The following is an 18,476-nucleotide window of genomic DNA, read 5'->3' on the forward strand; positions in this document are numbered from 1 at the left end:
TATTTTTATTTTTATTTGTATAACATTTATATGTTGGTTGTTGTTGATTATCTGTATTTTGAGTAAGATATGAATTAATAGGAATAACTTTACTACCTTCAAATTTACATTCTTTATTATAATTTAAGAAATGTTCAGGAATTGTGTTTTTATTATCAGTTAATGTTACTTTAAATGACTTAAATATAAATTCATTTCCACTTGTAAATGAAATTGTATTTGTTGTAAAATCAACACTACTACAACTAATCTTACCTGTTCCAAATGTTGTTAATTCTGAAATGATAATACTATTTCCAGTAACTGTTAGATCCCCACTTGTAGTAAGTGTTTTTGCTTTAATATCTCCTGAAATAATCATTGAATTTAAAATAACTGGTGTATCCGTATCAATTCCATTACAATTACCATATACTGTAAGTGTTTTGTCTTTATTATTGTCTTTAGCTATATTCTCAATTTTAACATTATCAACATTAAGAATAAGATTTTTTGTTTGTCCAGTAAGATGAATAGTAGATCCTCCTTCATATGTTGATTTAATAGCATAATTGATTGTTTCAGATGTTACACTTGAGTCTGTTTCTAATTCAATATAACAATCAGATGTTTTGCATTCTATCAATTCATGTTCATAACCAAGTTTCAATTTATTTGAATTGTTATTTGAATTAGTAATGATAATCTTTGTTGGTAACTTTTTAGAATTACATTCATCTTCTTTATCTGTACATATAGAATAATAGTCATGATATAATAAACATATTGTTTTACTTTCTTCGTCACTTAATTTTGAAGTAAATAACATATTTCCATCACATGAAACAATATTATTATCAGTAAATGTAATATGATTAGTTAATCCATCAAGTAATAGTGCTGAAACATCTGGATGAAATGATGAATCAATGTTAAAATTAGTTAATTTAAGAGAATATTGATTTCCATTATTAATTATTGAAAGTAAAGTTGATTTCACTTTCATAGTTTCAATAGTAATTTCAACTGATTTTTCTTTTGTGTTTTCTTTCGTAATAGTAATTATTCTATCTTTATCTCCATACTCAAACTCTTTTAGTTTCAATTCAAAACTAGTACTAATACTCTTATCTACTGAATATGCACTAAATGAACCAGTTGTTATCAATGGTAATTTAGATATAACTTTATTCACAGTTCCTCCAATATAAATAGATGTTACTCCACTAGCTCCATTCAATGAAATTGTGTTTGTATTTGAATTATCTTGAATATTTGTTATTTTAGTGACATCTTTAATATCAATAGTATTTGAATTTGACTCAATTATTAACTTTTCTTTTAATTCATTTCTTCCTTTTAACGTAACTGAATTAGTTGTTGATGGAATATTATAAACACAAATAGTATTACTATTGCCGTTACCAAGTGAACATGGACATTCTACAGCAGTGAATTGTTCATCAAATAAATTACTTTCTTTTTTATCAATTGAACATACAATTGTAGTATTCATTTCTCCTGATTTCATCACTCTAACAACTTGTCCTTTATCAGTAGAAATTACTGATTTAGTAAGTGAAGTAGTTTGTTCACTAATCGTAATTGAGTTAAGAGAATCACTTGCAATGAAATCACAATAATTTAGTTCTGTATTATCACAACTTCCAGTAATACTCTGAACATTGATTTTGCTATTTTTTAATATAATATAACGAGAAGATGAAACTGAAACTGAAGGAAATGAAACAGTAGAAGAAGTTGCAGTAAACACTTTTTTATTATCAGAAGATGTTTTGAGATTATTGCTGATAAGAGATGAAGCTAATTTCAGTGCATTTTTATCTTCTTCATAAGTAACTGTACCTATTACTGTCAGTTTCATATTAGTTGGATTTAAATCTCCTATTTTCATTGTTTGTAATGTTAATTCAGGACTTTCTTTTGTTTGACCCGTTATTTCAATATTATTACCAGAATCTGTTAATGACTTAAATGACAGAGATTCTTCAAGTGTATATTTTTGTCCTGTTGTTAAAGTTAGTGTATATTCTTTGAGATCATCAAATTCTTGACAATCAAGTTCATTAAAATTTGACTTTGTTATTGATTTTGTATTATCTTTTAATGAACAAGCACATGTATTCACAGTTCCAATACGATAGTACGTACCACATTTATATGATGATACTCCATCAATCTTGACATTTTCATCTGATTGTGTTGTATAAACACATGCTGAATTAGAATTACATTTACCAGAAACTTGAGTGACTTTAATAAATGAAACAGTAACAGAATTATCCATCTCTACTGACACACTTTGTTGTTTTGAATCATCTCCTTGTCCACTAGCCTTAATAACATCTTTTTCTTGTTTTGTATCATCTTCTTTAACAGTTACACTAACATCTTTTTGTTGTTTTAATTTTAGCGAATTGATACTTTTTGATAAAGTTATTGTACACTCTTTTGTTGGTTGAACAGAGTTCCAATTCTTATCGATGGTAAGTTTAGAACCAGAAGAACAGTCATCAACAAGACTCATTTTCGAATAATCAGTAATAGAGTCACAATCAATTTCTGAGTACTTACTGTTTGTTCTTGTACAAATACATTTGTCAGATTCTGAATGATCATTTATTACACTCTATAATATTCACATTATTACTTGAAAGATCTAAATGAATACTATTCTACTCTTTAACATATTAAAGATTCTATTATTCTTTTCTGTTGTATCAATATTTTCAACTTTTATATTTGTTTCAATGATAAATGGACAATTATTGATAATTTAAGAGTCTTAATTGTTCTTGCTCCTATTAATGTATGTTTTGTACATGAATCAATTTTAAAAACTATAGATATTGATTTTATCTTCAAAGATTAACTATAATTTCATCATTTGTTAATATAATATCAAATAAAACTGAATTGTAATCATCTTCAACTGTAAAATCATCTGAATTGATTAAACAATCTTTAAACTTGTAAGAACAAATAAAAATGAAGAATGTATTACTAATAATCATATAATATCAACTATGTATAAGTTTAACTTCTTTAGTTATCATAAAGACGTTTAAGAATAAATGCACCAACAAAAAAACTGTTTAAAATTATACAATCTTCTTGTTTCTTTGATTCTCTTTCTCTTTACTTTTCCTATTGTTATTACTTATTTCATTATGTTCTTTCTAAACCTTTTTTAATCTTTTTTCGTTTCAGTATTTGTTTCTAAAAAATAGAATCATAATCAGACTGAATCTCACTTAATTTTTTTAGAAATACATACTTGTTATTATATTTAATTAATGGAGTCTGGTTTATTATAATGTTTTGAATCAAATTAAGATTATTCCCTTTATAGAATATTTATAAGTTAGATAATATTTTCTTTGATTTCTAAATACAAAGGTAGACTTGAAAACAGTCAATAATTCTTTAATGTCTTTAAATAACAAAATAACAAATAATAATAGGAAAATTGAATATAAAGTAAATAATATCAAAATAAAATTGAGTGTAAGCTAAATAAATTGAAATATGGAAGTATTTAAAATAAAAACAAAGAAAATCAAATGAAAAATAACAAATAAGTATAAACAATAACTGTAAATAAAATTATAATGTTATTATGAAATATTAAGTGAAATATTAATGATTATTGTTAATATTTTCAATTTAAAGTATATAATGAAAAGATATAGTTCATTCCAAATAATTAATAACAATATTTATAGAATAAAAGAAGTATATATTTATAAATGAAATAATTTAAAATTACAAATAATATAAAAGATAATAACACTGAAGACTGAATTAAATAATCTCATTGTTCTTTTATTTAATATTTCATTTAAGTTGAATAAATAAACAATAAAGTTAGTAAAATATATTGATAATTAATTTATGGTCCAAGTATTAATAAATGATAATAACATTATTTTATTTACATAAAAATAAATTAATATCGAAATAGAGGACCTTAAACTGGAGTTGTTTAAATACAAGTTTATTACTTCAAAAGAATCTTCCTTCAAAGAGATATTAAAAACATTACAAAAAATAATAAAAAAATGAAAAAAATGAAAAATTTAAAAGTAAAATAAAACTGAAAAAAAAACTTAAAGAACTTAATATAAAAAATGGTTCAAATAACATGTCTTTTAGCTGTAATTTTCTGTTTTAGTTATTGTTATGGAATAAACAACCAATGTAGTTCAGCTACAAATGTTGATTTGACAAACAGTGAACAATTTATGGTAACAGAAGATACAACTCATGCCAGTGATTCAATTTATAAAGTAGGAAGAAAAACATATAAAAGTAAAGGGAAGTGGTACCGTGTTCATACAGCTGGATTAGGTAATAATATAGAAATAGATACATGTTTATCTGGAATAACAAATTATGATTCAAAAATTGCAGTTTTTGGACAATGTGTTAATGGTATGGCAAGTCAATTATTATCAACAAATGATGATAGTGTAAAAGGATGTGGATCTGCTGCACGACTTATTTTTAATGATAAACGTAAAACTAGTTTTTATGTATTTATTACTGGAGCAACAGAAAATGATGTTGGTGTATTTGGGCTCAGAATTATTAAAAACCCTTCATTCAGTAATAAACAATGTTCTCATGCTGCTGATATTACTGAATATCCTTCATTTAGAGAAGGAACAACAACTGGATTAGCACCAAATTTCCATGAATTATCTGGCTTATTTTATGTTCTTAAAGGAACAGGAGATAAAATTCATATTGGAACATGTCACCGAGCCACAACAGCTGATACTGTTATAAATGTATTTGATAATTGTGATTCAATGAATCCAATTCCTACAAAAATGACTGCATGTGAAGACGGTAATATGGGATCTAAAATTCATCTTGATACTATACCTGGTAAGACTTATTATATTCATGTGGCCTCATCACCAAATAAAAGAGGAATGTTTATAGTAACATTTGACATTGAAAGTTCATTTGGACCACAAACATGTGACAAAGCACTTGCTATTACTTCTTTACCATTTGCACATACTACCAAATTAACAGGAACAACTCAAAGTATGTCATGTGGAAGTTCAGTAGAAAAAGTTGGTTCATGGTATTCTATTGTAGGAGACGGATATGACTATTTAATGTATACATGTAATAGTATGAATGGACCACAAGATGGAACAATGATAGAAATATTTGAAAGTTGTACATCTAATAGTAAATGTGAAATGAATAATAATGGATGTGGATTGCATGGTAAAATTAGTAAAAAATTAGAATTAGGAAAGAATTATTTCATTAAAGTAAGTTGTTCTAATCCACATAACCAATGTAGAGTTACATTAAATGTTGATAAAATTAATCCACAAGGAACAGTTAATAGTTGTATTTTTTCTAAATTAGTTAGTATTACAAATAAAGATGATTCATTTACTGATGCATTTGATTTACATACTTCAAGAACATCACAAACTCATTGTGGTGGTGATTCTCAAAAGAAAGGTATTTGGTATAAAGTTGTAAATGATTATAAATATGCTTTTCCTTTATTTATTCAAGCAAATGTTCTTTTAGCATCTTCTACTAAACACACAGCTGAAATTCAAATGTATAGAACATGTTCTTTAGAATGTGAAGAAAGACAATATTCAGTTCATCATGTTTTACTTAAACCAAAAGAAACAATAATGTTCTTTATTACTACAACAGAAGAAGAAGGTCAAGTATCAGTGTTTATGAGAAGAGACTATCATATTAATCATGACACTTGTAAAACAGCTTTAGAATTTAATGCTCCATTTACTTTAGTTGAATATAAACCAAACACTGGAAAAACTACTACTCCAATATGTGCTAAAGATATTGTTGGAAGACACACTGGTATTTATTATTATTTCCAAAGTCCTGTAACAGATACAATGGTTGTAGAAACTTGTGGTCTCGAAACTCAATTTGACACATACGTTGAAGTATTCCAAGGATGTGGCAATGATGCTAGTTGTGTATTAGCTAACGATGATTCTCCAGAGTGTGGTAGTTCTGCTTCATATGTAAAATTTGAGGCACAACAAGGAGCAGAATATTATATTTATGTCTCTGAATCTAGTAAAGCAGTAGACACAGAAGGTACATTTAGACTTAATGTTTATACACTCAATCCACCATCTCATTCAACTTGTCAAAAAGCAGAACTATTAACTCCTGGATTAACACAATACGCACTTACTAAATATGCTTATGAATCTGTTAGTAATTGTGAACCAAATGTAAGACATGACATGCAATCCTTGTTATATGGAGTTATTGGAAAAAAACAAAAATCAACTAATCATTTAAGAGGAGTTTGGTATACATACTCTGCATCAGTTAAAGGAAAATTACATATTAATACTTGTAACGCTGCTACTTCAGTAAGAACAAGAATGGGTGTTTATAAAAATTGTAATGCTGTTAATGGTATTAATATTCCTGATCAGTGCATAATAGAGCATACAGTCTCTTATCAGTCTTGTTCAACAAGAGGAACTTATGTTAGTGTTGATTTAAATCCAGGTGAAACAGTTTACATTTTTGTTGGTGGTGAAACTGAAAAAGATGTTGGATTTGTTGCTGTTGATTCAGAATTCCAAACAGAAGCACCTGAATATGTTCCAGTCATATACACTCCAAGGGTTGGGCCAAAAAGATTAAAAGAAAAAAGAACACTATGGTATGTGTGGGCCCTTTGGTGGTTTATTTATGCAGTTGTTTGTGTTGCTACTTTTACAGTATTAAAACTTTTTATTAAGAAGGATGATTTATTGAGATATCATGAACTTTAAATTCATTACTTGTTAGGCTCTTTGTTTAAGTATTTTTTATTTATTTGTTATAGAAATAATAACATTATTAAATTATCTGTTTATCAGTTCAATTTATATTCTCTTGTTTCTTTTCTTCGTCTTCTTTTTGTACTGTTTGTGCTTCTTTATTCTTTTCTTTCTTAAGTTCTTGAAACTCTTCAATTGGCACTTCTTCAACAATTTCATCGTCTCGGAATAACTTTTCTCCACAAAGACTTTCAGCTTCATTAATAATAATGTCAACGTCACTATTAATTCCAATAGTTCCATCAGAACAAATCAACACTCCATTGTTATTTTGCACTTCTTTCCATTGTCTTAATTCTAATGAATACTTAATCATAAAAACACACTTTTCTTTGTACTCACTAAAAATCTTTTCTAAAGCTTGTTCAAGAACATGTTCTTCTCCATCAATATATTCTACGCTAAGTGCGATTGTTGTCATATCTTCTATTCTTGACACAATTCCTTGAATACTTTTTTGAGAAATTCCTGGAAGTGCAAAATATCCTCTTCTTTCAAACGGAAGTTCTTCAGTAGTAAATGCTTGAAGATAATTTACTTTTCTTGACTCAATACCTTTTTCAAAAAAGGCATTTTTGATTAAATTTTTTGATCTAACAGTAAACTGAGTCATTCCTGTTCTTCCTACTGGGCTTGAACATTGAATATGGTATTCTTCATCTTTTTTAGTGATTTCATTAAATGGATGACAACACAAAAACACTCCTCCAACAACACTTGAACTTCTACTGAATCCTTGTGCAACATCACCAAATCCATATCGACATAAAATAAATGGAGAAGTACCATATTTACCTAATGAATTAGCATACTTTTGAAGTCTCGTTAAAATTTCTAATGGATTATCCATATCATTATCTGATGACATACAAATTCCATAAATTACCATGTCTTGACATAATTGAGATAATTTAATTGAATTCATATATTTTCTAAGACTTCCAAATGAAGAAATCCCTTTATATAATTGAGTTTCTTCAGGTATTAATTTTCTTTCAGTATAAATATCATTTAAAAATCTCATTAATTGTCTTTTCTCAATAAGAGTTAAATCATTACATGTAAAAAGTGCATTTTTTGAATCTGGTACCTATCAAATAATTATCAAATGTAACATTAAAGAATTATTAAACAAAAACAAACTCTCATTATCTTATCTTTCGTATATAAATATACTGCATCTACTGAAAGAAATTCCATATACTTATGAATCTCTGCTTCAGCAATTATATTTATCAAAGACCCATTAGCATAAAATAGTTGTGGAGTTAAATCAATACTAATAGACCTTTGTAGTGCTAAGTCTTTTAGTGGAATTTCAATAGAATAAGATGTAGTTAAATCTTTAATATTATTTTCTAATTCTCTGTAATTGATATAAGTGGAATGAACACCATACAATTGATGAGGGTCAATCACAACAACACTCTTGTGTTGGTGAGATAAAGAAGCAGCAACAATAGACTCAGTTACACCTGTTCCGATAATGGCATAGTCATAAACAGTGGTTTTGAATTCATCATAAGGACTAGACATGTTTTAATCTTTATGAAACCCAATTTAGTGTTTTTGAGATGAGCAAAAAGCTTTTCTTTTTAAATTCATTTCAGTATTTTAGTGATAGGCTTTTTAATCAAAATGAGATCAGAGAAACGTGTCAATATGATATAGTAAAGGTATATTTAAATAAAAAAGTAGTGAATATTACCTGAATGATCAAAAAATACCAAAATAATAAAAAGAATAAAAGAGGAATGAAAAAAAGAAGACCAAAAAAAATCAAACATACTAAACCCTTGTTATCAAATTAAATTTAGAGTCTTCTTCCTCTTCTTCCTCCCTTTCTCTTAGTGCAATCAGTTGGGATTGGGGTAACATCTTCAATTCTTCCAATTTTCATATTAGCACGAGCAAGAGCTCTGAGAGCAGCTTGAGCTCCTGGTCCTGGGGTCTTGCTATAGACTCCTCCTTCTCCTCTCATCTTAATGTGGAGAGAAGTAACTCCAAGGTCTTTGCATCTTTTAGCTACATCTTGAGCAGCAGTCATAGCAGCATATGGAGAGGATTCATCTCTATCAGCTTTGACTCTCATACCACCAGTAATTCTAATGATGGTTTCTTTTCCTGAAATATCAGTGACATGGACGAAAGTATCGTTGAAGGTAGCATAGATATGGGCTACACCGAAGGCGTCTTTAGTTGAACCTGGAATAACTTCTGGAACGTTTGTCTTTGCGGCTACTTTCTTTGACTAAAAAGATTAGTATTTAGTTAAAACAACTTCATTTGTTAAAAATATAAATGAAATGTGTAGTGTAACAAACCATGCCAATGGGTTTATTTAAGAACTCGATTTAATTAGTTCAAAAGGGCTAGTAAACTATAGTTTTTTTTTAATTAATAATTAGGTTTTACTAAACCTTTTTTCTTTTTTTTTAACAAATTAATTATAAAATGATATATATAACGATAATCTGTTTTTTATAAAAAGAAGTAAATTATATTGTTATTGATATTTACTTGTTTTGAGACAAGTGTATTATAATTATTGTTAGTTTCTTCATCACCCATTGTACTATCAAATTATTGTATTAATGTATTTGGTTACGTTTTATATTATCAAAATTATCATCATTGTATAAGTACTATTATTATCTTTCATTTATTTTGTACTATTCTATTGTTATTACGTTCATTATTATTTTCTATTTCTTTTAATTTTTAAAATGATGATTTATGATTAAACCAAACAATAATTGTCATTAGTAGAATAATTTCTACATATCTCCACTTTAAATTTCTTATTTTTTGTATTATTTATATTTATTAATTTATTTAAATAGCTAGTTGTTATATTTTCCTTTTGTATATTAGTTATATCGTTATGTATGTCTTTTTTGTTTCTCATATTCTAATGCATATTATTTTATATATAAATTTAATGTCATCTAATGTTAATAAATCATTATTATAAATAAATCAGATTTAACTATCTGGATGTTACACAATAAGTTGTTATTGTAAATTTATTTTTCTATTTCTTTATATTATTTCCTGCCTATAGATTTAAATATTTCTTCATATTATGAATATTTTAATTTATATCTTTTTCATTATTTATATACTAATAATGAATATGGCATAGACGCTTATTATTTGTACATCATTTTCATTATTTTTTATTACAAGTTTTTTATGATAAAATAACGTCATTATGATTTATTTGATTTAACCATTTTGTCTATTCAAACAATTTCTTTTTTACTTTTATAAGACTTTGTTGTATTTTAAAAGTAAAAATAATATTCTTTAAGTTATTAGTTAACAAGAGTTTCAGTAAATTTAACTCTAAAATACTAAGAAATTGTATAAACTAAAGAGTGTAAATGGTTGTAATAGAAAATGAAAGATTTTATTGTTTTTTCTTTTAAAAGATCAGAGTTTAATATCAGTTAAAAAGAAGGATATTGAATACTTTTCTTAAGATGAGGATATTTTATTTATGAGTTAGAACAATATTATCTATATATTTGTATTATTTTGAGTATTGGTAGTTCAATGGAAAGGAGTAATAATGATAGAATAGAATTTATCAAAAATTATAAATAGCAAAGAATAACAGATAGTTTTAACATAAAAAATTATAAATGAAGAAGATAGTACTACAAATGATTATTTAGTATAACTTTTTATCTCAAGATATGTTTAATGAACTAAATAGAAGAATCTAAAAATTATTAATTCTTAATATGTTGAGAAATCTTTATATAAATGATACCTTATAATATATTTAATTATTTTCATTAACCAAGAATAATATATTATACCAAATCAATAATTATATGATTTCATTTTGATTACTTTTGATTCTTTCTATATTTGGAATAACATAAAAAATAATAAAATGGTTTTTAGAAAAGAAGAAAAATAAAATGAGCTAAAAAAGAAAGAAATAATAGATCTATTCTTTTTTTTATTTAAATGAGTGTTTCATATGAAGAAATTCTCAAACAAATTGAAGAAGTAGAAAGTAGTATAGATAGAGTTGAGGTTAGAATAACAGAATTAACAGAAGAGGTAAGGGTTTGTGGATAATTGTGTTATAAAGAATTAATAAGAAGAAATAATGATTTAAAAAAATAGAAGTTACAAGGAACAACACAAGATAAAGGACTCAGTTGTTCAGTTCAAAATGAAATTATTACAACTGAAAGAAATAATTTTGAAATTCTTTGTAAAACTGTAGAACAAGTTAAACAATTAGAATCAGTAACTCAAACAACATTTAAATCAGCAACAGAAAATATTGAATTATCTCTTGAAAAAAATCAAGAACAAACAACAGGAGAAATTAACACCATTAGAGATGATATTTCATTAACAGCAAAAATTGTAGATTCATTAGTAGAATTACATGATGAAGTTTGATATTAAATTTTTTAGTATAAGAAATGAATTTAAAATAGATGTTTAATAACTTAGATTGAATCTAATCTCTCTTTAAGTCAAATTAGACAATTTTCAATGAAAAATTATTTACCTAAAATATCTCAAATTGCTGAAATTATGCAACATAATACAATTTATATTTTATCAGAGTTTTGGATGTGTGGATTAATTCAATATGAAACTCCTATTCTTTGTTTTTGGAATAATGATAAAACATTGGCAATTCATTTGTTTTCATCACATTGTCTTGTCTATCAAAATAATCAAGAATTTAAATTCGATATTTCAAAAGGAATTCTCTCTCGTGTTGAACGTAATCCTCATTTAAAATGGAAAGATGTAAATGATTTTGTTCATAAAGAAACACATAATAAAGATGTATACACTCCAATGGGTAAATCTAAATTTTCATTTATTGTAAGTACAGATAATATTTTAATTAGATATGATAGTGGAGATATGATAGCAATTGATAGTCTTGGAGAATGTATTTTTATTGATGGTAAATTAATAACAATCTAATTTACTTGTTTATTTTAATCTAATTTCTTTTCATTATCAATTCTTCTTTAACTAAATTATCTTTATTTCGTTATATATAACATTAATAAACTAATTGAACTTAAAAATAAGAAAACGAAATTTGTAATCTGAAAAAGTAATTTTCAGAAATTAGAAGAATGAAGACAATAACAATTTCTGTTGGGCTTTGTGGAGATTCAGGTGTTGGTAAAACAGGAATTTTCAAACGATATATTACTGGACAATATACAGGAACAGAAAAAGCATCTGTATCTTGTGATGTCAGTTGTAAAAAATTGAATATTGAAGGAGAAGCATATAATTTACAATTATGGGATACTGCTGGACAGGAAGTGTTTAGATCAATTACTGCATCATATTTTAGAAATAGACATGTTATGTGTTTTTGTTTTGATATTACTAAAAAGGCATCATTTTCTTCTATCTCAGGATGGCTTAGAGAATTTCAACAAAACAAAAATTCTAGTTTTAATACTAAACTTATTCTTGTTGGTTGTAAATCAGATTTAGAAGGAAATAGACAAATTACAACTAGTGAAGCTGAACAATTTGCTCAAGAAAATAAAATGTCTTATTATGAATGTTCAGCTAAAACGTTTGTATTTTTTTTATATTTTTGAATGATTTTCTTTTTATAATATTTATTATTATTATCATTTTATTTTTTCTATTGTTATTAATAAAGTATTAGTATAACAATTAATAAAAAATATATATAATTAATAACCTAGTAATATTGGTATTGATCAATTGTTTAATCATGCTATTTCATTAGTTAGAAATGGTGAAATACCACTGGACCAACTCTCAACAAGAAGAAATACTGTTGCAAATACTATTAATGAAAATCAACCAAGATCTACTGTAAACAATATTACACGTACTGCATTTTATCAAAAACCATCTCAATCACAACAACTTGATACTTCTCAATCAGTTAATTTAAATCAACCACCAACATCTCAGTCTCAATTCTCATCATGTTGTTAACATTTTTTATTTAATTTGTTCTTTTGCTTTGAATTTTTTATTTTTATTATAACAAAATTAATAAAAGATATATTGATATTGAAGATAAAAAACCCTGTTTTGGTATTAAAAATCAAATTCAATCATTTATGTTCTTCTTCAGTTTTCACAGGATTTGTTCTATTTCTTCTCACAATTTCATCTACATCAACACCAGTTGATTCTTTTAAATTCTTTAATATTTCATCTAAGCGATGTCTACGTAATCCTTCAGTCAATTCTTTTCTTGCCTTTTTGTTCTTTTGAACTCTTTTTGAATTAGCAGCCTTTCTCTTTGCCATAATTAATGAAATGGAATTTATGAGATGATCTTAAAAAATCTGGTTATTTTGAAAAAAGAAAACATGACTGAAACCACTGAGTCATCAGTCGTTAATTCGACTAGACAAGATTTTGACTCTTTTAAAGAACATATAGAAATCCAATTAAAACAACTTGAAGATGAAGCACTTACAACAGAAAAAGAAACTGAGATTGTATTACAACAAAATGCTAAAACTAATTCTAACTCACAATTTTTATTAGCTGAAATTAATGAATTTGGAAAAGAAATGGAACAATTAAAACAAGCAATGTCTGATGCACAAAAATAATTTTATTTTAATTCATTAATCATTGAAATATTTCAATTATCTTTTCATATTATAAATCATCTCGAATTTTATTAAATTGTGCATCAAAATATGAAATAACTTTCACTATTTTAATGTCAAATTTAAGAATAGAATTAACTGGAATTATTCCTACTTCTCTACTTCCATATCCAAGATGTGGTGGAATTATTAATGTTAATTCATCATTTTCACATTTACCTAATAACCCTTGTTCCCATCCAGGAATAACTTGTCGTATTCCAATTTGAAAAGTAAATGGTTCATCTTTAATAGTAGTTGTATCAAAAAGAATTCCATCTTGTAAAGTTCCATTATAATGAACACTTACATAATCTCCATATTCAATGTGATGTTCACATTGTTCTTGTTTCTTCTAATTAGTTTTCTTTTTTTTTATGATGAAATATACAAACTTTTACAATAATTTCTAATTTTTCTATTCCATTTTCTACTTTTCTAATAGTTTTGAGTGCATCTTCATCACTTATATGATAAAAACGATTTGCATATGACAAAGTAAAGAAAAGAACAATAATGATGAGTTTCATTTGAAATTATTTTAGTTTTTTTCTAGAAAAAATAAAAATCTGAAAAAGATATATTAAAACGAAGTGTCATGACATTATTTAAATTAGAATATATGAATGATATTAGAATTGTTGAACTTCAAAATCTTACTATAGCTTCTCTCTATGATGCATTTACAAAAAAATTTAATTTAAAAGATATTAGATTAAGACCACGTTATTTGATGAAGTTTCTTGATACAGATGGAGATTGGGTAACATTAATTGATGATACTGATATTCTTTTAGCAATGAAACAAATGAAGAATATTACTTTAAGATTAAAACTTGTTGGTTTGTTTTTATTTTTAATTTATTAAAATATTCAATAATTAATTTGTATCCATTCATTTATTCATAATTAGACAGTTATCAAACAGCTACTAGTTCAGTGAATGAAGAATGGGACTTAAGACCATTATTCTCTCAATTAATTAATTCTCCTTCTATCCAAAACAGTATTTCAAAAATGGTTGAAAATATTCTTCAAACATCAGATCAAGTGGTTGAAGTTAGAACTAAACCTGAACTAGTTAAAATGCCATCAAATTATAATACTTCACAAAATGAAATAGAAAATCTTCCAGTATTAGATGATGAAGGTTTGTTTTATTATTTTGAAATAAAAGATGTATTAATTTTTATAGTTGTTGAAGTAGTTGATTAATTTAAGTCTTCTTTTCTTCTAATTAAATTTTTATATTTTTATTAAATGAAAAGCAAGTTGTTTTATGGTCATATAAGTGGATGATTAGAAAAGAATGAATATTGAATTCTACGATATAAGTAATGAATACTTCTGATTGGATGAAATGCAATTCTACAATCCAGTTAAAACCAATTACTAAGATTGGAATGGTTGGAAGCCATGATAGTGGAACATCCACTATTTTACCACAATACGGAATTACTCCTTTTACAATATTTCCTAAGAAACATCGTTCATTCATGAAACGATGGTCAAAAACTCAACAACTTGGAATTAAAGATCAGTGCATTGCTGGAATTAGATACTTTGATTTCAGAGTTGTTTATAATCACAAACTGAAGAACTTTTATTTACTCCATGGTTTATATTGTCAATTACTTGAAACAGCCCTTCAGGATATTACTTTTTTTCTCACAGAACATGATGGTGAAGTTATTATCATAGACATTAATCATTTATATCAAATTAAGTCTTTGAATAATTTTCAGTCCCTTTGTCTATTGATAGAAAAATGTTGTTCTAAACATCTTGTCCTTAATGACTATAACAAATTCATTATCCCTTTGTCTATTGATAGAAAAATGTTGTTCTAAACATCTTGTCCTTAATGACTATAACAAATTCATTATCCCTTTGTCACAACTCGTTCATATCAAACAACGTTTGTTTGTGTTCTGCTTAAATCCTTTTAGACAAAAACTTCCTCTTTATCTCTTTCCACAAGATCAGATTGATTCAATTTGGCCAAACAAGAATGAAACACAAAGAATGTTAAACAAACTTGATTATAACTCTAAGCTTTATCAAAATAACCCAAAACTAACAATAATTCAAGCGGTTGTTACTCCATCTATAAAAAGTATTAGAAAGAGTTATTATACAAAGAAGTATCCAAACTCAACTATTAAAATTGCTGAAAAAACAAATCCATTAGTACTTAAATGGCTTCAGACATCATCAACATTTGTAAACATACTTCTTATTGACAATGTTAAAATGAATGACGAAATCATTCATTTTATGATTACAAGGAATAATTTCATTGAAAAATATTAATTAAATTTTTGTTTCTTTACATGTTCATTGTTTGTTTCAAGTCTACAATAAAATTTAATTATATTAAAGAAATAAGAATGCCAGTAAATATCATCTCTATGTGTTTTCCCATATATTATTTACTTACTTTTTCATTATTCTTCAAGAAAAATGGACCAATAAATTTAATATTTTTAAAATAGAATAGGTAAATCCAAAATATTTTGTATTATTAAAATTCGAAATAAATCTAATGAAATATTTATTTTTAGTCAACATAATATTAATTGATTTATTATAAAATGTTTTCATAACTCTATGAATTACAATAATTTTATTTTCATACTACGAAATTTTAATACTATTACTTAGAAGTTAATAAATATACATTATTGTTTTATGTTAATCATTTTAATTACTAACAATTAGTAAGAAAATAAAATTATGATTAATTTCTGGGTAACTTTTCTTTGTCATTGTTGAATTATTTATTTTGTTATAAACTTCTTTAGTAAATTGGTTAATTTGTATTTATTAATCATTTTATGGCAATGTTTATTGATATTATTTTATAATTGAATAATTCTCTTAATGTTCTCTTGTAATGAAAATATTTGTTTTATTAAAGAATAACTGTGAAGTGTTTTCTTTTTACTAATATAATATCATTATATAGTTCCTTGTGTATTTTTTTTGTTAACAATATGTGCTCTTATTATAAAATTATTTTCTCTTCTTGTTAAGGTATTTTTAATACTTAATACTTTCCTTCATTAAACTGCATTATTTATTAATTGTCTTATAATTATCCTATTATTTCTTGACCATTTCTTTATTATTATTATTTTGTATATGCTTTTATATATATATATAATATTAATACTTTGATTAGAATTATATCATAATAGAATTATATTTGATATAGTTATATTTTTTTTCAATACGCTTGTTCTTATGACATAGAGTATTAATTCTTCTTATACCTGCTTATCAATTTTTTTTATTCTTTTAATTGAATGTATTTGTTTATTTTTTTATCTTAATAAATTACCACCATTTTGAATATATTTTCTTTCTGATGAAGTGATTTCCACTTATCTTAGAATATTATTAACGTTTTATTGTTTTCAATTTGTTACACTAATATGTATTTATTTTATATTCGAATTATTTATTACTGTTTATAATTCATTCATTTGAAACAAACAATAACTGAATACTCTCTTACTCTCTTTAAAAGATTACCAACTATTTATGGTATTATTTCGAATATTAGTTGTTTGAATAAATTGATGATTAACTCTTTTTTTTAAATTTTAAACAAATTCTCCTTAAAACTTTTTGAGTTTCTTATTATATAATTATTTTTGTTATTCTAAAGTACAATAATATTATCTTGTTTTTTTATCTAATTTTCATATTATCATTATAACACGTTATGATAGTTCATCTATTTCTCTTCTTTAGTTTTGTTATACATTTTCAACCCTTTATAAATTCATAGAATATAACATTTGATATAATAAAAAGTAGTGACGAGAATCATCGTATAAAGAATACCATTTTATTTATTTTTTAATATTTTGTGTCAAGTGAGTATAAAAATAAAGTTACATTAAAAGAGTTATTAATAATGATAAATTATTTCAAAGATATTGTTAGAATTATAATACAAAGTATGAATGATAAAAATATATAGGAAAACATAATTTTTTGAATTTTTTCAAGATGAAGAAGTCCAACAAATTTATATTGAATAATTCAAAAATCAATAGAATGATGGAGGGCTTATAGTTTTTTATCTTGAAGATATTCTCATAATTTATGAATTGATAAAAAAAAAGAATTTTTGTGTACTTGTTTGCATGAAAGTATTATTAAATATAATTTAGAATTATGTGTATTATTATAATGATCATCATGAATTAAACAGAAATTCTTATGTCTTCTAATAGAAAAGAACAGTCTTCATTATTAATTTAGATAATAAAATGTTTTAAGTAGAAGTGTTGGCTAACAGTAATTGAAGAAAATCACCATGTTTACACAATAGATAGAATCCAAATATTCTTTGTTCTAAAGTATAGTTGAAAATAATTTGATATAATAAGTATTACAATATCGAAATATAAAAATCTGTTGATTTTTCTTATAAAGAATGTAAAATAAGAAACCTCTTTTAATTAATTTCAGCTGTTCAAACTAATGAGTAAAGAGAAAATCAATCAATTAATAAACAACAATCAAAGATAATACGGAACATCAGACTCACCATATTGCTTAGCAAGATAATACCGTTGAGTTGATGTAAAAGCTTGAAACTGTTCTTTTAACTTATTGTTTAAAATATTTTCATACTCTTCTCTAATACGTTGTTCATTGATTCTAATTGCTGTAAGGACTATGCTTTGAGTTTCTTCAGCTGTGAAAGATGTTTTACCACTCATTCGAATGAGCTCTTCGACTGATACTTCAACTCGAGGAAAAGATGAAGGTCTTTTAAAAGAAGAGTTTTCTGATTTAACAGGTCTTTTGCTTTGATAACTAATTTGATTTTCATTAACTATAAGCTCATTTGTTGGATCGAATAAAGGGCGTTTAGTGAGGGAAAAAGCCATAAAAATGAATTTGTTAGATAGAAGAAGGGTTTAAATAACCTAATTATAATATA

General features: G+C 25.2%; 10 protein-coding genes across 10 annotated transcripts, besides 28 other annotated features; 5 read left to right on the forward strand and 5 right to left on the reverse strand.

Annotated features, from left to right (window-relative positions):
- Positions 1-671: 671 nt before the first annotated feature.
- EDI_326120 (uncharacterized protein) lies at positions 672-2,527 on the reverse strand (the record flags this gene model as incomplete). Its single annotated transcript, XM_001740515.1, has 2 exons — positions 672-697; positions 763-2,527. The coding sequence occupies 2 exons, from the start codon at positions 2,525-2,527 to the stop codon at positions 672-674; spliced, it is 1,791 nt and encodes a 596-aa protein (XP_001740567.1).
- A 910-nt stretch (positions 2,528-3,437) lies between these two features.
- Positions 3,438-3,612: a microsatellite.
- An 88-nt stretch (positions 3,613-3,700) lies between these two features.
- Positions 3,701-3,790: a sequence feature (AT_rich).
- Positions 3,791-3,823: 33 nt separating this feature from the next.
- Positions 3,824-3,896: a sequence feature (AT_rich).
- Positions 3,897-3,904: 8 nt separating this feature from the next.
- Positions 3,905-3,956: a sequence feature (AT_rich).
- A 77-nt stretch (positions 3,957-4,033) lies between these two features.
- Positions 4,034-4,114: a microsatellite.
- Positions 4,115-4,130: 16 nt separating this feature from the next.
- On the forward strand, positions 4,131-6,812 carry EDI_326130 (uncharacterized protein; the record flags this gene model as incomplete). The annotated part of the gene is made up of 1 exon (XM_001740516.1): positions 4,131-6,812. The coding sequence occupies one exon, from the start codon at positions 4,131-4,133 to the stop codon at positions 6,810-6,812; it is 2,682 nt and encodes an 893-aa protein (XP_001740568.1).
- A 30-nt stretch (positions 6,813-6,842) lies between these two features.
- Positions 6,843-6,888: a sequence feature (AT_rich).
- Positions 6,889-6,900: 12 nt separating this feature from the next.
- Positions 6,901-8,396, reverse strand: EDI_326140 (RAB GDP-dissociation inhibitor, putative; the record flags this gene model as incomplete). The annotated part of the gene is made up of 2 exons (XM_001740517.1): positions 6,901-7,950; positions 8,004-8,396. The coding sequence occupies 2 exons, from the start codon at positions 8,394-8,396 to the stop codon at positions 6,901-6,903; spliced, it is 1,443 nt and encodes a 480-aa protein (XP_001740569.1).
- Positions 6,914-6,975: a microsatellite.
- Positions 8,397-8,578: 182 nt separating the features above from the next.
- Positions 8,579-8,639: a microsatellite.
- A 34-nt stretch (positions 8,640-8,673) lies between these two features.
- EDI_326150 (40S ribosomal protein S14, putative) lies at positions 8,674-9,187 on the reverse strand (the record flags this gene model as incomplete). Its single annotated transcript, XM_001740518.1, has 2 exons — positions 8,674-9,111; positions 9,185-9,187. 2 exons carry the CDS (start codon positions 9,185-9,187, stop codon positions 8,674-8,676), a joined length of 441 nt encoding a protein of 146 aa, XP_001740570.1.
- A 59-nt stretch (positions 9,188-9,246) lies between these two features.
- Positions 9,247-9,267: a sequence feature (AT_rich).
- Positions 9,268-9,288: 21 nt separating this feature from the next.
- Positions 9,289-9,327: a sequence feature (AT_rich).
- Positions 9,328-9,474: 147 nt separating this feature from the next.
- Positions 9,475-9,563: a microsatellite.
- Positions 9,564-9,651: 88 nt separating this feature from the next.
- Positions 9,652-9,702: a sequence feature (AT_rich).
- A 76-nt stretch (positions 9,703-9,778) lies between these two features.
- Positions 9,779-9,840: a sequence feature (AT_rich).
- A 44-nt stretch (positions 9,841-9,884) lies between these two features.
- Positions 9,885-9,989: a microsatellite.
- A 650-nt stretch (positions 9,990-10,639) lies between these two features.
- Positions 10,640-10,661: a sequence feature (AT_rich).
- Positions 10,662-10,841: 180 nt separating this feature from the next.
- Positions 10,842-11,831, forward strand: EDI_326170 (uncharacterized protein; the record flags this gene model as incomplete). The annotated part of the gene is made up of 3 exons (XM_001740519.1): positions 10,842-10,943; positions 11,004-11,282; positions 11,343-11,831. The coding sequence occupies 3 exons, from the start codon at positions 10,842-10,844 to the stop codon at positions 11,829-11,831; spliced, it is 870 nt and encodes a 289-aa protein (XP_001740571.1).
- Positions 11,832-11,989: 158 nt separating this feature from the next.
- On the forward strand, positions 11,990-12,842 carry EDI_326180 (rab6, putative; the record flags this gene model as incomplete). The annotated part of the gene is made up of 2 exons (XM_001740520.1): positions 11,990-12,447; positions 12,584-12,842. The coding sequence occupies 2 exons, from the start codon at positions 11,990-11,992 to the stop codon at positions 12,840-12,842; spliced, it is 717 nt and encodes a 238-aa protein (XP_001740572.1).
- Positions 12,453-12,557: a microsatellite.
- Positions 12,558-12,578: a sequence feature (AT_rich).
- Positions 12,843-12,873: 31 nt separating the features above from the next.
- Positions 12,874-12,916: a sequence feature (AT_rich).
- A 550-nt stretch (positions 12,917-13,466) lies between these two features.
- Positions 13,467-13,531: a sequence feature (AT_rich).
- EDI_326190 (FK506-binding protein 2 precursor, putative) lies at positions 13,524-14,043 on the reverse strand (the record flags this gene model as incomplete). Its single annotated transcript, XM_001740521.1, has 2 exons — positions 13,524-13,868; positions 13,909-14,043. 2 exons carry the CDS (start codon positions 14,041-14,043, stop codon positions 13,524-13,526), a joined length of 480 nt encoding a protein of 159 aa, XP_001740573.1.
- Positions 14,044-14,111: 68 nt separating this feature from the next.
- EDI_326200 (uncharacterized protein) lies at positions 14,112-14,728 on the forward strand (the record flags this gene model as incomplete). Its single annotated transcript, XM_001740522.1, has 2 exons — positions 14,112-14,355; positions 14,427-14,728. The coding sequence occupies 2 exons, from the start codon at positions 14,112-14,114 to the stop codon at positions 14,726-14,728; spliced, it is 546 nt and encodes a 181-aa protein (XP_001740574.1).
- Positions 14,361-14,400: a sequence feature (AT_rich).
- A 19-nt stretch (positions 14,729-14,747) lies between the features above and the next one.
- Positions 14,748-14,775: a sequence feature (AT_rich).
- A 532-nt stretch (positions 14,776-15,307) lies between these two features.
- EDI_326210 (uncharacterized protein) lies at positions 15,308-15,826 on the forward strand (the record flags this gene model as incomplete). The annotated part of the gene is made up of 1 exon (XM_001740523.1): positions 15,308-15,826. One exon carries the CDS (start codon positions 15,308-15,310, stop codon positions 15,824-15,826), a length of 519 nt encoding a protein of 172 aa, XP_001740575.1.
- Positions 15,816-15,836: a sequence feature (AT_rich).
- A 36-nt stretch (positions 15,837-15,872) lies between these two features.
- Positions 15,873-15,894: a sequence feature (AT_rich).
- An 89-nt stretch (positions 15,895-15,983) lies between these two features.
- Positions 15,984-16,109: a sequence feature (AT_rich).
- Positions 16,110-16,636: 527 nt separating this feature from the next.
- Positions 16,637-16,743: a sequence feature (AT_rich).
- Positions 16,744-16,797: 54 nt separating this feature from the next.
- Positions 16,798-16,855: a sequence feature (AT_rich).
- Positions 16,856-17,366: 511 nt separating this feature from the next.
- Positions 17,367-17,390: a sequence feature (AT_rich).
- A 658-nt stretch (positions 17,391-18,048) lies between these two features.
- On the reverse strand, positions 18,049-18,423 carry EDI_326220 (uncharacterized protein; the record flags this gene model as incomplete). The annotated part of the gene is made up of 1 exon (XM_001740524.1): positions 18,049-18,423. The coding sequence occupies one exon, from the start codon at positions 18,421-18,423 to the stop codon at positions 18,049-18,051; it is 375 nt and encodes a 124-aa protein (XP_001740576.1).
- A 40-nt stretch (positions 18,424-18,463) lies between these two features.
- Positions 18,464-18,476: part of a sequence feature (AT_rich) that runs on past the window's edge.

Source organism: Entamoeba dispar, genomic scaffold (assembly GCF_000209125.1).
Source record: "Entamoeba dispar SAW760 scf_1105229462999 genomic scaffold, whole genome shotgun sequence".
In the NCBI taxonomy this organism is placed as follows: domain Eukaryota; phylum Evosea; order Mastigamoebida; family Endamoebidae; genus Entamoeba; species Entamoeba dispar.